This window comes from Brachyistius frenatus, unplaced genomic scaffold (assembly GCF_029030835.1).
Source record: "Brachyistius frenatus isolate BFR_SWC_R1_liver_20210118 unplaced genomic scaffold, ASM2903083v1 Contig_18, whole genome shotgun sequence".
Lineage (NCBI taxonomy): Eukaryota > Metazoa > Chordata > Actinopteri > Embiotocidae > Brachyistius > Brachyistius frenatus.
The window spans coordinates 3,881,727-3,898,650 of record NW_027210617.1 but is presented as its reverse complement, the minus strand read 5'-3'; the positions used below and the strand labels follow the sequence as shown (position 1 = coordinate 3,898,650).

The window sequence follows — 16,924 nt, the reverse complement described above, 5'->3', positions numbered from 1 at the left end:
ACACACACACACACACACACACACACACACACACACAACTTAAGCAGCCGATAAAAAAAAAAAACACAGGGCGTTAAATGCAATATAATTTAATGGGATTATAACAAAACATTGTATTTTTGTTATTCTAAAACCATTAGGAATACAAATATAAGAAGTGCAACATCTTTAAAATAGTTATTTAATCATTGAATGTCCTAAAATCACTTATTAAGAAGAATATGATCTAATATTGACTGATTCCATTTAAATTTAAAATTGCCTAATGATAAAATCATTAGTAAATAAGATTCTAAGGTTTCTCTTTTACCCAATTTAGGGCCATATTGTGAGTATATATCTAAACAATACAAACAATTTGGTCTCAGGGTACAGAGGCATTCAGGCCCAGGTGAAACCCGACTTGTGACTGCACCGCAGACCAAGGCCAGTAGAGTCTTGGTGCTATGCAGGGCAGAGGGGGTGCTGGGGCCTGAGGACAGCACCAACAGGTGGTTCTGTGAGGGCGGGCGAGGGCGGGGTGGTAGAGGGAGCTCAGCGAGGTGAGGGGAAGCTGCCCTACCACCCTGCGTACCCTCCGCCGCGCTCTCCGGCAGTGGTAGTCCCCTTTACAGAAGTCCTGATAGTTTGATGGGTGAATCGCCCAGAAGTGGCCTTTACCGTTGTCGCTGCGGCCTGCTTTGATGAAACAGTCGTTGAGGGACAAGTTGTGGCGCACACTGTTCCTCCAGTTTTTATCCTGTTGGTACAAGCAAAAGATATAAATCAGGTTATGCCAAAGCAAAGCCTGAAAGTAAGTAGGCGTCAAACAATTGGTGCTCCCAATTGAAAATAAACACAGGCGCCGGCTAAGTATCGCTGATCCTCTAAAGGGTGTCACCTTGTCTGGTTATTGGCACGCTGCACAATAGCATGTCAAGACGCTATATGATTGCAATAAGACACGACACCCCGAGTTACCTTTTTAGCACGTCAAACCAGTGATCAACTTTAATCCACTAGGCTACGTCCAATCTGTTGTAGCACCTGGTAGGTCGAGACAGTTTGCAACCTAGCAACAGGATTACTTTATTTGTGAATTCGCCAACAAGAAGATCATCTTGTGTCCCTGTGAGAACTTAATTGCCTAACCACTCTGACAGATTACCTGTGCCAAGTAGGCCGCTTTCCTCGTGAAAATGGCTGCCATAATTTTTTTCAGCAAACAAATTTAGGTAATTTAAGGCTTTGGGCAAACGTCCTTGTTAAATGTCCCGTGACCGAATTACCAGTAATCGCGTTAACCAAGTAATAGAGCATGGTTTGTTTCAGAATACTCCCAAAGACAGGAATTGTCTGTATCGTAAATTCTACTTCATGTTACCACCCAAGTTTACCATCTAACTTCCTCCCCAGCTCCAGTAAAGCTGCTGGGTTTTCTCACGGTGTCGTGCCTGTTGATCTCTGACTGCCACCTCAACAGAATGAGACCAGGAGACTAGGGCAAACGTACCTTGCTCTTGAAGAAAGGGTAGTGGTCCATTATCCACTGGTAGATGTCACATAGAAGCAGTTTCTTCTGCTCAGACGCCAGGATTGCCTTGGAGATGAGTGCGATGTACGACTGGTTGGGTTTGTCCGCGGACTTCTCTGGACGGCTAATGGTAGACATGGTGGTGGTCACTTCCCCCTCCCCCTCCTCCTGTTGTTCTTCATCCCCCTCCTCTTCTTTGACTTTCCTTCTTTCTGTGTCTGACCCCTGTAGACGCTTTTCTTGCGTCTCATAGTGAATCCCCACCTTTTCGGGTTTAGGATTCTGATGATCTAGCATGTTGTTCTCTGTCCGCTCTGCCGCACGACTTCCTGTCGCTTCTTCTTTCGAACCTTTGATTCCTTTATTGAACAGAAGGTAGTCAATAGTGAAGCTCAGTCCCAGCCTTTCTCTGCTTCCATTGTGGCTGCTTCTTTCGTCCATTGTCATTTCTGAATTAAGATATCTCAGACTCATTGTAGAGGTTTTATCGCTTCCACACTGTCGGCTGAATGGGTCTCAGATCATAAATGAAAAAATTTTAAAATGCCTCTTCCAAAAGTCTTCCCAGAATTGTGTATCTGAGTTTTACAGCATGCCTATTTTCCTTTAAAATCAGGAGCGTTCATACAGTTAACGCCTCAATGAGAGCTGATTCTTTCGCCGAAGTCTTACTGTTGACAAGATCACAGATAAAGATGAGCCTCTCAACTGTTGTTAACCTTGATGGGCTCAAGTGACACAATCTCAACCCGTGGAAATGACGTCAGTCTGCGAGACTAAATAAGGACGCTTTTTTTTGCCTACAAATTTGAAGTAAATGTTTTTTACTCTCTGATGCCGATCAAAGCGTCTTTCTTGGTATCCGACAACCTTTTGCTCCCGAATAAAAGAGTTGTGCTTCACAGTTTGAAGTTGACTCTATTTATATGACTGTGAATTTATCCCTCACAGAAAGGGGCAAAGAAGGCACAGGGGAGGTCCAGGTAGGGGGTCTCAAATGAGGGGGATTATTTTTATTAACCCAAGCAAATCTTTGTAATTACGGGAGATTAAACACTCAAGATTTAGTAAGACATGGTGTGCAAAGGATGGATGCTGTAGAATCAAAGGCCTTTTAGATGGCAGAGTTATCCTGTTAAAGTTGTTTTGTCAGGGATGTTGTCCAAAGAATTACTTCAATTACCAAAGAGCAGTAATTAATGGGTCAGGTTCAAGGTTGATAAGTTTAGACATGTCTTTCTTTGTTGTTGTTGTTCTTTGTTTGGGAGGTGGGGGGGCATTAATGTATTGTGAAGCCACTGACAGTCACAAGATAAGAACAGTGTGATTAAAACAAATCTGATTGGTTCATGCTGGTAATATAAACCTTTTTTTTGTTCATCTCGTGTAACCTTAAATCTAATTTTTACCAACTAAAAAGACAAGTCTTTGTTATTAGGAAGAGGAATAATTAGTAAACTAATATTAGTCATTTTTTAATTTCAGCAAATATAATCATATAGTTTAAATGTATCCCAGAGATCGAAGCAGAATTGCTTCTGCATGGATATGACATTATATTGTGTTCTTTAATTGTGTATGATATATTAGAGGCTACGGTTTATTTCTAAGTAAATTACCATCTGCCATGACTTTGAAAAACAGCTATTTCATGGTGCCCACTAAAGACGTGTCAGTATTCATACTGACTTGTTTTATGTGTTTAATTAAACTTTTCCTTTTTATTTATTTAAAGGTTTTGATCCAAGCTCTTGATGGAACAATAATCAGCCATGAACTAATTTTGAGAAATTGTTTTAGTATTTCTAAACACCCGAGACTCAAAAGTCCTGTTTTGGCGATGCTGTTGTAATATCAGCATGGAGCTCCTTTTTTCCGATAGGGATTTAGCTGAAATACAGCAGACTTTTTAAAATGTTGTTTATGTTCCAATGTATAAGTCAAATATCTGCACAATCTTGTAAATGGACATTTTAAATGATGACATGAATTGTGGATTGTATTTCTAATCACTTGATAAACTATCACTTGAATTAATAAAATGTGCATTGTGAGATGAGTTTTTAAAGTGAAATAAAGCCAAGAATATTTCTGTGTTTGACCGACTGTAAGATTCCTAAAGCACCTCATCCATCCTAAAACTGATTTAACTACTTGAATTTATTTTCTTATCAAAGTCATATGAAACTATTTGAAATTAGTTCAACCCCAGGTTACATAAATATTCAGCATCTTCATCTTTAAGTGCTTCAGTGAAGCTTTATCTTATACGTACTGTCTTATGAATTAAATAAATCCAAGATGCTACTTTTAGCTACATTGTTATATTAAATGGGAAATTATAAAATGTAATTCTTTCCATGTTTTATATTAATAAAGTGTCTGAGATCTCAAACAAATAAAGGTCTATTTTTTTTTAACAGTGTTTGTGTATATGCGTTTGAACTGCGTAGTTGTAGAGATGTGAATAACTACATTAAATATAGGCTAACTGACCCACTATTTTCCCAGTCGCTGTAGTCCACAGAGCACCAGCAGTACAGTACATAGGCCTGCTTTGTTCTGCCGGTTTAAGAGACAGGATGAATTAAATGAGTCAGGTCAAATCATGGACCATATTGCCCTCTTCTGTTTAAATAATGGAACAAGAAATATTTGCAGTAGCCTTCATAAAGCACTACTGTATGTTACCTTGGAACCTTTTGCATTGTAATGAGTTATATTCAGGCTTGTGTTCTGTTAACTACCACTAACCATTGTTAGGATTGTAAAAAAATTAAATAAATAAAAAATAGACACATGGAGAGAATATATGCCAAGTTTTCATTTTGGTTCGCAATTGCGAACTACGTTTAGCCAGGGGTATAAATCCCTGAAATAATAGAATCTTATATTTCGATTATAAGTTTTATTTTTTAAATGACATTAACCATAGATAACCTTTTGTGTCAATCTGCATGGTGGCCAAGCCAACTGTCATGCTGAAAATACAGCATTGTTTTTCACATGTTCACAAATCCAGCCAAAACAAAACACACCATGTTTTAACATGCTATTGCGATTCCCTCAATTGATCTTTGTGTTTCCATGAGGCTATTCTTTGCCCACATATGAGGAGCTTTTGGAAAAGAAGGGCTGGATCATCAATGGGAGTGTACATTTTCCTTGATATAGGCCTGCTTACTTCCATTTTCACAACATCATGACACAGGGCGGTATTTGTGTTTTAAACGGGGAATGGTTGCCCCTATTCTTTGAAGGGTATGAGTGTATCGTTCATTACTTGTGTTAATTTAATGATGAACGTACCTTAGACAAAGCATTAACTCCACATCTCACGGTTGGACGCAGAACCTGGAACGGATTATTTTGCTCGGACGGGAATTGAGCGGACCATGCGACCCATTCCACTTTACACGCCATGCTTTACATCCACGTTGATTTTAAACAGTCTTTAAGACGCAGGTTCACAATAACTCAATACTATAAAACTGGAACATCATGAATATCAAAATACTTTAACACGTGGTGTCATTAATGGACACTGAGGCCTGTTTTGAGGAGGAGACCTGCCTCTCGGTGTTTTTTTTAAAAGTTGTACTGTAACTTTAAAAAATACTTGTCCCGCCCATTTTCAATGTAGTGCCTCGGGTGCTAGTTAAACCTGCGCGCTGATTGGCTACAGCTGCCCGTCTATCAAATTAGGCTCAGCGTTTCATTGGTGAAAGACTAGCCGTCGTCTCTGACTCTCGCGGTACTGCTGCACGAAGATGGCGGCCGAACTGGTGGAAGCGATGGCAAGTAGAGCTTGGTTGGCTTGGTTTTGATGGGAGACGGGCGAGGGCTTGTGGGTTGAAACTTATTCTGGCCGTGGGATAACTGGGGGCTTTGTATTAATACTGTTGGGAGCGTGTACTCTTACAAATGTGGTGTATTTCAATCACGACGAAACGAACTAGCCTGTGGTGCTAACGCAGCTAGCCTGCTAGGTAATGTTAACCAAGCAAGTGCGTTGGTTCAGCTAGCATCACGCTGCTCTGAGTGGAGACACCGAAAATGAATGATGAGACCATGGAAGCATCTGGTGGGGGTTTGCTGCTGGCATGCCTCCTGCCATGTTGCCATTTGATGTTATTCGCCTAACAGTGATGTTTGAGTGTAGTCGTGCGGTTACTACACGGAGCTGTGCACCTGTCAAAATGTCCTGTAGCCATGATTTAATACAAGCAGCTTCAGAGAAGCTAGCTCGCCGAGAGCGCAGGCTGCAATTGGCTCTTGTTTAAGTGAGCCTGAATAGACTGCAACGTTGCTGACTTTGTGGCCGCAGTTTTGTCCAATGGACGTCAAACAAAAACAAAAACAAAACAAACACAAAAAAAAAAATCAGTCTCGACAGAAAGCATACGTTTAACTCTGCAATATCAGATAAAGCTTAAGCATGTCGGACGGCTCTCGTTGTGGCTGCTGCCGCCTGGATAAACATCCCCACGCAAGGCTGTTTTGTTTGTGTTGTGTGGCCTGTCCTTAAATAACCGAATCCACTGACCTGAGTGTTGTGTGCCACTTTTGTAGCTAAAGAACATCTTGACATATTTTGGCGGAAATAGGAGACTGATGTCACAATAAGTGTTCTTGCTTTTGATTGGTTCTGAGAACTTCTGACTAATCTTCCAATCTAAAAAAGCTTTGCTTGTTGTCTAAGCCTTGGTCGTTACTATGATTCAAACGAGTTCATTCATAAGCCATTAACAGTAGATGCAAATGGCAGTAAACATTATATGTAATGTCCACATAGTGACTAAGTAGGTAAAGGTACATTTATAGAACATCTACAACACCTTGTTTAGTTCAGAAAATCACATCACTTTAGTGTAATGCAGCTTTTGAAACCAGGGAAAGGCAACACTTTTGCCTCATCACAACATTACAATGTCCAAAATCTAAAACATCTAGTCTCGTATCATTATAAAATATCGATATATCACCCAGCTCTACCCCAGAAATGTGCATTTTACAGAAGTTCATCAGTGCTACATTTTAATGTGGACTGTAAACAGATTTAGCTGTACATGTAAACACTGACCAAGGCAAACAAAACCATTTTCTTTTCAAATAGAAATTCAGACCTTTGGTTTTTTTATATATTATGAGTCAATGTTTTTGTAACGGATTGCTTAAAGTCCTTAAACAAAATACAGTCCAACATATTCATGCTTCACTTTATAGGTGTATACAGAGTAGTTTGACCATGTTGTCAGTGTATTTTTTTTTTGTGTGTCTTACATTTTTGTATAGTGTAGATATAATCTGTAATCTTACATTTTAACTGCAGATTTAAGGGTGTAAAGGTTTCTTTTTTTGTTAATGGTAACACAGCTTGTTTAAGCACAATGACTTGGTCATAATGCAAGTGATCAGAATAAGCATCGGTGTGCTTTCTTTATATAGCTAGCTAATGACAAGGCAGTTTCAAGGCTCCGTAGGATTTAAGTGACCAAGGACAGGTGCTAATTTTAGCTGGTATCAAACACTTTTATGAACTGCCATGTCATGCTAAATGCGGCATATAAGGTAATGGTAAATAATTGTGCGGAGCTCGTCGTGGGCAAATATAGCAGGTGTGTTTAAGCAGGAGTTCCCAAAAGATATTGAATCATTTGATTAACAGAATATGACCTACGCAATAGAATGTATTTTGCATCGGACAGACAGATAAAAAGTGGTATTTGTCTTCACAGCAAGTGACGAGCATCACATCACTATCTCCTCAGTCAGGATTTTCATCTCAAGATACGTCTGGACCTGTAAATCGCTGGCGCTGTCCCCGAGACTCTCCCTGTTTGCAAACTGCGTTGTGTCTGTTTTGTGGGTCTGATGTTTTTCTCTTGTCCTCCCACTAGAACATGGTCAAAAGTTTCCGGGTCTCAGACCTGCAGACGCTGCTGGCCTCTATGGGTCGCAGCAAAAGCGGGCTGAAGCAGGACCTGGTGGGGCGTGCGCTGAGGCTGGTGCAGACCGAGTACAGCCCAGAGCTGCTGAAGAACGTCAGGCAGCTCTACGAGTCGCGATTCCCCAAAACATCCGGTTGGCTGGCGGCTCGGCGTCCAGAGGGCGTCCCAGTTGCCTACTCGTCCCTCAGCTCCTCCCCCACGGCCACCTCTCAGGGCGCAGACTACCTCAACGGCATTTCCAAACCGATCCCCACACCTGCAGCAGATGTGAAGCTGGTGCCACTGCCCTTCTACCAAACTCTGGAGACACTGCTGCCCCCAACAGAGCTAAGTCAGTGCTATTTGTTGGTTCTTGGGCCTTATGTTTAAATGATTCATTTTGGACAAATATTGCGTTGTTTACAAAATGATTTAACCATGCAAAGTGCTGTTTTTATAATAGCTTTTGTCTACACTTATTTACAGTTGCCCAGAACAATGAGAAACTGCAGGACAGTCAATGCATCTTTGAGTTAACACCGAACCAAGCGGACCAGATCAGAAATGCAAGGTTAAAAAAAAAAATAAAAAAAAATCAAACGCACCCTGACAGATCAGATTTTTTTCTTGTAAACGCAAAGCTAATTTACAAATATCATTGATGCTTAATTTAAATTGTGACCTTTTGACTTTCTTAGTGAGCTTCGTCCAGGAATCCGATCAATCCAAGTGGTTCTTAGGTAAGTTCTCCAGTAATTCCACAAATAGAAATTTCACAATCCTGTTGTCTGTATGTTCTGGTTTTGCCAGTGACTGGTCTGTTAAGATGAAGCTTTCTCACAGATGCAATGGAAAGAAAGGAAAATAGTTTTGCCATGCATGGATATGTAGTGTTTGAATTTCACCTGTGGTCCTGTTTTGTCCTGTGTAAAGACCAAACATTTATACGCTGCTATGTTTCCTCTTCTGTTGCAGAATCTGTTACACAGACTCCATTGGTGTCCAGGAGGACCAGTATCCTCCCAACATTGCTGTCAAGGTCAACCAGTCCTACTGTCATGTGCCGGTGAGTTGATTCACTGTGAGATACGCCACACCTTCACAATACAAACATAACCAAAGAACAGAAAGCGGCTAACCTGAAGGGATCCACAAACGGGCAAGACTTCAGTAGGCTTGCTCTCAGCTGTCCGTCTCAGTGTGGCTTACTAACTGTTGTGGTGTTTGTGTTTGTGTAGTGGTGGGAAGCTGAAACATTCAAGCCACGGTCCGCTTTGTTGTGTTCACAGAGTGGGTAGTCAGCAAATCAAACGGGAACGACAGCAGTTCAAAATCAATGTTGTGAAAACCAAAATGTGAGTTTGGTAGTTTTTTGGTGTTTAAAAAGTTTGCCGTCGGTAGCCTGAATCAAGTCTTGGATGTCGGAGCTTTCCACCAGCACGAGTGTCCTCTTGTTTAACCACATTTCTCAGTAGCAACAACAACAACGGTATTATCTACAGAGGAATAAGAGACGGTGTGGTTTAGATAATGTGTGTTTTTGTGGTGTGTATATAATCCAAGCTAGGACCTGCATGGTGATAGAGCTACAATAATATGTTTTTTACGGCAGATAATTTGATGTATGAAATATAATGCAAGTCTTCTTTTTTTTTTTCCCAAGTATAAATTTTCACTCTAAAAATTGATTGTAAGTATCTTACACAAGTGAAGAAGAACCAGGACTTTATGGCAGCTCAGTATTTTCATTTTATTTTCCAAGTTAAACTGTGCTTGTTACAGAGATTTGATGGGTAATGAAGATGGTCATCAACTCCCACTATTCCTTCAATTTAAGCTCGGATATGTCATTTTTACTCAGATGTTGCCAGATAATGAAATAGTCTAACTGTTTTCATGTGGTGCAACAAAACCAAGCTACCTAGTATGTTTTGGTTTGTCTCTGCAATTCAAAGAGAAGCTGATCAACAACACAAGACGGGCACAAGGCTTTGTGGTGTCTCTTGACGAGTGCTTAATGTGACATCAACAGAACAGACGGATGTACGGTACTGGAGTGAGGGGAAGACAGCTGTGTGTTATTTTGATTCAGAGTAATGGGACATACTCGGGCAGAACAGGTTTCGAAGAAGATGAAGAGTAGCCCGTCACCTCTTGATCCTAAAAGGCTCCTCCGAATCTCAATGGATGGCCCAATGGTCACTTGGGAGTTCCTGAAGCTGCTCCAAAAGGAGAACATCAATCAATCTGGAAAGCTCTGCTATTGTACACAGAAGCTTTCAAAATAGAAAGAAAGAAACGGGCAGGAAGGTGGGCGATGTTTTGAAACCACGAGACAAGGTGGGTTTTTGACTAGTCCCTGCACCCCACCCCTCCTCCCCCCCCCCTCCAACCAGCCGTGTCCCCTCCCACAATGAAAAGTGCCAGAATTGACATTGTCCAGACAAGAAAACCACCCGTAGAAGATGACATCTGATCATGATGGCAAGATTAACAGCTGGACTGAAAACACTTTCCAACCTTTTGGGGTCACCCTTGCTTCAGAAGGAATGGACAGGCATTACAATTCAGGCGCAAATGTCCATGTCTCTGCCGAATTGATAAAAAGGGTCCAACTGCTTTCGTCGGCAGCACTTTAGCTCTTACCTCCGGTCTCTCTCCGAGTTAGTTTTTCTGGGTGTTAACTTTCTTTTCAGATGCGTTTTTTTTTTTTTTTCTTCTTCTTCAGCGGCTCAGCTCAAAAGAAAAATGGTTACTATATTTACACGGACTGCTGGAAGAAATTGATCAAAAGTATTTTGTGCCAGCGCTTGGCCTTCCTACTAGCTCTTCTCTATATTTACTCTGTTTACCCCTGGGTAAATGGAAAATTATGCAGGACATGAACATTATTAATAATACATTAATATTTTAATGTGAGATATGTCCATTGATGGAAACTACAAGGATTATTGTTCACAAACATCAACTCAGCCTTTGTTGTACTGAATGAACAAGGAAACAACTGTGCTGAGTTAAACCACAAACAAACTCTCCTGTCTGTAAAATGAACTAAGATGAAAGGGTCAGTGGAATTCTCTTTAGTAAAAATATTGTTGGCTCCTTTGTGGCAATTTTCTGTGTTTTAGAAGCAGATATGCAAACAAAAAACACCTAAGTGTTAACTGCAATCTGAAAACCGTGTGAAACTCATCTCAGAACACTTTTAGTTCTGCCTGAGGAGGAGAGCTGAGCTCTTTCCCCCATTTGAACTGTTGCAGGAAAATATCTTATCTTACAATATGTTTTATATTGTGCTTCGTGGTTTAAAAAGTGAGATTACAACTAAAACCATCAGATGTCTTGTAAACTGCAACCAAAGTCCTCCAGAGGCATTTCAGATTTGATTTCAACAGAATACGTGAAACCATTTGAGATCAAATGTTGCACAATTCACTGACACGTTTTTAAAAATGTTTCTCTTGTGTGTTTGTTCACAGGGATATTACCCCTCTAACAAGCCTGGTGTTGAACCTCGTCGTCCTTGTCGTCCTGTAAACATCACTCCCTGGTTGCACCTCTCCAATGTCACCAACAGAGTCACCATCACCTGGGGAAACTTTGGCAAGGTCAGAGTCAAATGATGAATCTCGGGGTCGTGGAGGCAGTAGGGCATACAGATCTGTCCAGCTCCTCTTTACAGATTCAATGGTGCAGCAAGGCACGCCTGAGTGTTTCATGGGTCCCACTCAGCTGTGTGTCATAGAACTAAGTAAACATGGTTGCCTCCACAGTTCTGATCAAGATGAGCAGGTGAAAGACCGACGAGTCCACTCTTAAATCAAGTAGAGATGAACAATGTCAAAGTTAAAACTAAACGCGGTCAGAGGCTGTTTTCAGTGTACCTGAGAGACAGAAAAGTAATAAAATATTTTGAGAATGAAGAGAAGTATGATCAATAGTTTTGTGTAATTTTAAGAAATGCATCCACAATTAGGCGATTCCTACTTCTAGAATTGAAAGTGACGTTTGGTTGGTTTTGTATGTATTGTATTATGCTGTTCATTATGATAACCATCTAACCACCTATTCAAGCGAGAATGTTTCAACAACGTCCCTTTATTCACAGTGTGATGAGATTACTGCCGTTTTAAACCAACAGCTGCGCCACAGAAGTGCAGTGCATCCGAGAACTCGAAGATTTAGTTTAAAACCAAAAAACGAAAATACTTTTTCATTGTGAGACACGAGTAAAAAATTGATTGCTAAGCAGACTCTCAGTTAAGCTTTGAAACACAGATCAAAAAAATTGTCCAGTCCTGCTTCCTTCAATTAAGAACCATCTCCAGAATCGAACCCATACTGTCACACTCTGACCTGGAAAAAGTAATTCATGCACTCATTTTCTCTCGACTCGACTACTGCAACTCCCTCCTTTCTGGCATGAACCAAAAATCGATCTCCCGCCTCCAACTAGTCCAGAATGCAGCAGCTCGGCTTCTTACTGGTTTTAACAGACGACATCACATTACTCCAGTTCTGGCCTCTCTCCACTGACTCCCGGTTGGTTTTAGAATTGATTTTAAGATTTTGTTGATCACTTTTAAGGCCCGCCTGGGTCTGGCCCCGAGCTACATTATTGAAATGTTAGCCGCATATGAGCCAACTCGCAGCCTTAGATCCTCCGGTGGGGCCCTTCTGGCCGTTCCAAAGTCGAGACTTAAATCAAAGGGTGACCGTGCTTTTGCCATTAGGGCCCCTCGACTTTGGAACGACCTACCTGAGGAGATAAGGCTTGCAGAATCATTGACTTCTTTTAAATCACTTCTTAAAACCCATTTTTATAGAATTGCTTTTAAGTGATGTCGTCCTTTTATGCAGTTCTTTTGTTCCCCTGTTTTTGTTTGTTTATTTTATTCATTTATTTATTTATTTGTTTGTTTTCTATTCCATTTGCTCATTTTGGTTATTTGTTTGGTTTTCTTGTATTCATTACCTTTTATGGTATGGTCTTTTTTGCCTCCTGTTTTCTTAAATGTTTACCGGTATTGACGTTATGTATGACTATGCTTTGCTTCTCTGTAGAGCACTTTGTAAACCCTGTTTTTAAAGGTGCTCTATAAATAAAGTTGTTATTATTACTCAGTTAGTGCAAATCCATAACTTTGTGGCTGGCCCAGAGGAGGAGTTTGTGAAGAGTTTGATCCAACATAATTTCAGACTTTTTGAGCAGCTATGAGGGGATTTCATGTATTTTCTTACTATGATGAGTCTTGTGTGAAAGTTTCATTTTAAGTGACTTTGAGCCACTGACAATGCTCAACTTTCAGTGAGTCCCTTCTTGAATTCAATGCTCACGCCGTGTTAATGTGTGTTTCCAGCGGTATTCCGTGGCGGTGTATTTAGTGAGGGTCTTCACTGCAGCAGACCTCTTCAGCCAACTCAAACTCTGCTCTGTCGAGAGTGCAGAACGCTGTCGTGAACGCAGTAAGTGTTGCTTTTATACTCTCCAACATTTAAAATCCTTACATTTCAAAATCTGGTGACTTTGACCATTTATGTTAATGCTGTTCTGATGGGAATGGATTTCAAATATACAAAATATTTGCAAAATTTAACTGTTCACCGTCCATCTATCTACAGTCCAAGACAAACTACGCTTTGACCCGGAGAGTGAAATTGCGACCACAGGCCTCCGAGTTTCTCTCATCTGTCCAGTGAGTAAATCTTCCTGATCAAACGGTCTCCGAAATGTTCATCTCGCTAAGCGTGAGATCTTTATCATCCTACACCTTCTCCTTCTCTTACCTCCCAGCTGGTGAAAATGCGGCTCGGCGTGCCGTGCCGAGTGTTAACTTGCGCCCATCTCCAGTGTTTCGACGCGGTCTTCTTCCTGCAGATGAACGAGAAGAAGCCCACATGGACTTGCCCCGTGTGCGACAAGCCTGCTCCGTTTGAGCTGCTCACTATTGATGGGTAAGGATACAGTGGCATGATCTGACATGTCTCATCCCTGCAGGACCGTCATCCTCTTAATAAATTCGGAAGATTGTGTAAGTTCGCCTATCAGTGTGTTGAAGACCGCTTGGGGAAAGTGTTCAATCTGCACGTATGATTTAATGACTTCATACAGGTTAAACCTTGCACCAACCTATTATTTTCTTCATTTTAAAAGCTCTGAATGTTCTTTATGGCTTGAAAGGGTGATTATCTGATCTGTTTGTATTTCTGCACTTGCTGTCAGGTTATATTCCAAAGTGTGTCAAGCAGATCAAAGTGTCCACAAAACTAGGCTTACAGGACCACAAAGTAATGATTTAAAGATCATGTCATCCACGAGATCAACACATCTTTCTGTTTTTGTCCCTGCATCTCATCAGCAACACGATAACACATTATTAATACAGTAAGAAAAAAAATGATGCGCCTGCAGTTCATTTTACCAGAAGAAAATCCTAACAACAATTTGGGCGTGTAATTTCCTGCAAATTCTCAGCAGCTCTCACAGGCACTCCCTCACTTTCCCAAAGACTGAAAGCATTGTGCTTCACTTTGGCTACGAGGTATCTTTGCATTCCTTAAAATATGCTTGTGTGAAAGTCCTTTCTTTAACTGATCTCAGTTTAAGATTCAACAGTGTAATAACTAATGGGATTTAGTCAATGGCAAGAAACAAGGAAGGATTTGACTCCTTTTTATTGATGGACTTCATGGAGCACAGCTCAAATATTGTCTTGCTATTTCATGAAGATGGTTAATATTATAGAGACTTTGATCAGTACAGTGGCAAAATAATTTGTGGATACAGAATGACAGACAAGATCTGTAGACAACAGGATGAACAGCAAAGAAATTCATCTCATGTTGAGTTAGTACGGATCCTTCTGTTCTTTCTCGTGTGTGAAATCTGTTCTGTGATGTTCTTCTAACCAGCTGTGTGTGTGTTTCAGGCTGTTATCTGAGATTCTGAAAGAGACAAGTGAGGACATTGAGGAGATCGAGTACTTAACAGACGGCTCCTGGCGACCCATCAGAGACGAGAAGGAGAGGGACAGGGAAAGAGAACGCAGCAACACACCCGAGTACCCTGTTGTTGATATATGTAAGTGTCAGACTCGTCACTTGACTCTCTGGTTCTGCATGCATGGATTTACTTTTGTGGTGCAGTACTTGACGAGTATAAATCCTTCTTCTTTCTGCAGGCATTCCTGAAGCAAACGGCCACTCACCGGCCCACAGCAGCACCACCAGTCTGACGGGCAAATCTGGCAGCGGCTCTGTGGGGACGGCGGGAGGTACAGGAGGACCCGCTGTGGCACCGGGAGGAGGTATAGTGGTAGATCTGACTCTTGACTCGTCCTCTGAGGAGGAGGGGGGCGGGGCTGGAGGAGACAGTGAGGACACTGAGGACAGCGCCGACAGTCCTGCCCCAAAGAGAGGCCGATACAACTACGACAAGGACCTGGTCACTGCCTACTGACCCCGCAGCTCTGTCCCCTCAGACTGACACACACACACAGAGACAGAGAGGCAGGGGGCACAAAACCTGAGGACAGGAACACAGTAATCCACTAGATGCAACAACAACAACAACAACCCTCCCTTATGCCCAAACATCAGAGCCTTTTAGCAGCTCTGGTTTGTACCCAGACAAATAAAACCCACAAACATGCACTGTTAATGAATCATCAGTCTAGAGTGAGTAGGATTCCTCTTTCTACTGTGCACCACTGGAAGCAACTCTAATGCTTTTTGGCCAATCGTCTCCTCGCAGTGAATATCTGTACCGTCCTGCCTCTATTAAAGAGACTGACTGGATTGAGCACCCCACCACCAACACCACCTCCTGTCTTTCCAGACTATTCCCTCGCTACCACCCCATCTCTCTTTGTATATGACTTGGAATTACAGGCTCTTTTAGCCATGGGCGTTCGATGTTTGCATCTCTGATTTTTGTCACATTTGTGATGAACAGGCAAGATGAAAAATGAGGCTCCGCGGTAGTTTTTGGTAATAGGGGAAAAACAACAAATGAAAAACTCTGAATAATTTGGGAGTGGACAAGGCAGCGATATCTGGAGTGTGATGCAAATTTAAATGTTTCCTATTGTGTTTTTTTGTTCACAAAATGAATTCAAAGCTTGAAAGGTTTTTTTTTGTTGTTTTTTTCAGGAATTTTTCCTTTTAATTATCAAAGGGCAGAACACAATACTGGCCTCAATGTGTGATGCTTTCCATTTTATTTTGTCCTTAGATGAAGAGAACCTACCTCAGTCATAAAAAAAAAACTAATAAATAATACAAAAAAAAACTTAGCAGACTGACCAGAGAGTAGCTTTGAAAGAAATGGAGGACAGAAGAATTGACGCGTCTTTCTGAAGCCAATTTTACACTGGAGAATTGTGTTTTCCTGCATTTATTTTTTTCATTTATTTTATTTTATTTTTTTTATTATTCCATTGTTCCATGCAGCTCTGCTTTCACTCTGCAACAACAAAAGCTTTGGTTAAAGGTGAGTTAGGTTTTGATTATCAACCCGGAAAACTGTCGGTGGAACTCTGTGACTCTAAAACATTACTGCAATTTTATCTGGAACAGGATTTGTTAGGATTGATGTTTCAGAATTCCATGAGCGAGTTACTCATCAAAATGACTGTCAGGCAGCTGTTCTGAAGCATGCATACTTTGAGAATTCACTGACGGGAAATGGTTACGGGGTTTTGGTGCCTTTTTTGTTAAGTGGTGAAGATTGGAGCCTGTTGTTTTTAAGGCCAGTTGAGCTGGCCGCCAGGTTAGTGCCCCCCCCCCCCCCCCCCCCCCCAAGTCTTTCAGACGGGTGTTTTATTGCATTTATGATTTTGTAGATTTTTCCAGTCAAAGAATTGGACAGAACAGGAGTTAGAAGTGCTTACATCATTTTATCCCATCTTATTGTGTCCTGCTTTGAAAGTATCATATATATTTATTTGCTTCACATTCTCTAAACAGTCGTTTGTGGTAAATCGACATAATATTTGGCTGTAGTTCTGTACAGACTGTAGCTGTTGATTGCAGAAATCAGGGCACCTCTGCTGTTGGGATTTGTGTGTAGAGATCTGGCTGATCCAGGCTCGCGGCTCTGCTGTTGGTGAACGCTGCTTTTCTTTTCTACTTTGGTGAACTCGACCTGGGTACTTTGCTGCGATGGTTTCAACACATTTGACACAACAAAACTTATTGAAGTATCAGTGCAGCCCCACGAAGTTTAAAGTTATTGATTGGCTTACGGATTGTTCTGTCTGGAACAAGCAGTGTAGCTTTGTCCCTGCACCCCCCTCTCAGCCTGTTTTCAGTAGCGATAAGGTCATATCTAGTTGCTGGAATAGAATTGGACTTTAATGGCTACATGCTGTAGGCTCACAACTAATACTCCTCACCACCTGCAATAGCACTGTCGGTATCTTACGGCTGCTCCTCAGATACAGATGCTAGGCCTGGATGTGCAGGCTGTAGGTTCAGGAAA

General features: G+C 41.3%; 2 protein-coding genes across 2 annotated transcripts; one reads left to right on the top strand and one right to left on the bottom strand.

Moving 5' to 3' along the window:
* Positions 1-364: 364 nt before the first annotated feature.
* foxq2 (forkhead box Q2) lies at positions 365-1,960 on the bottom strand. The gene is made up of 2 exons (XM_069694642.1): positions 1,493-1,960; positions 365-739 (listed from the first exon to the last, which is right to left on the bottom strand). The coding sequence occupies exons 1-2, from the start codon at positions 1,958-1,960 to the stop codon at positions 365-367; spliced, it is 843 nt and encodes a 280-aa protein (XP_069550743.1).
* Positions 1,961-5,274: 3,314 nt separating this feature from the next.
* On the top strand, positions 5,275-16,924 carry pias4a (protein inhibitor of activated STAT, 4a). The gene is made up of 11 exons (XM_069694935.1): positions 5,275-5,310; positions 7,414-7,795; positions 7,930-8,014; positions 8,142-8,183; positions 8,419-8,509; positions 10,923-11,051; positions 12,804-12,909; positions 13,066-13,139; positions 13,238-13,398; positions 14,373-14,524; positions 14,625-16,924. Exons 1-11 carry the CDS (start codon positions 5,284-5,286, stop codon positions 14,900-14,902), a joined length of 1,527 nt encoding a protein of 508 aa, XP_069551036.1. The 5' UTR covers positions 5,275-5,283; the 3' UTR covers positions 14,903-16,924.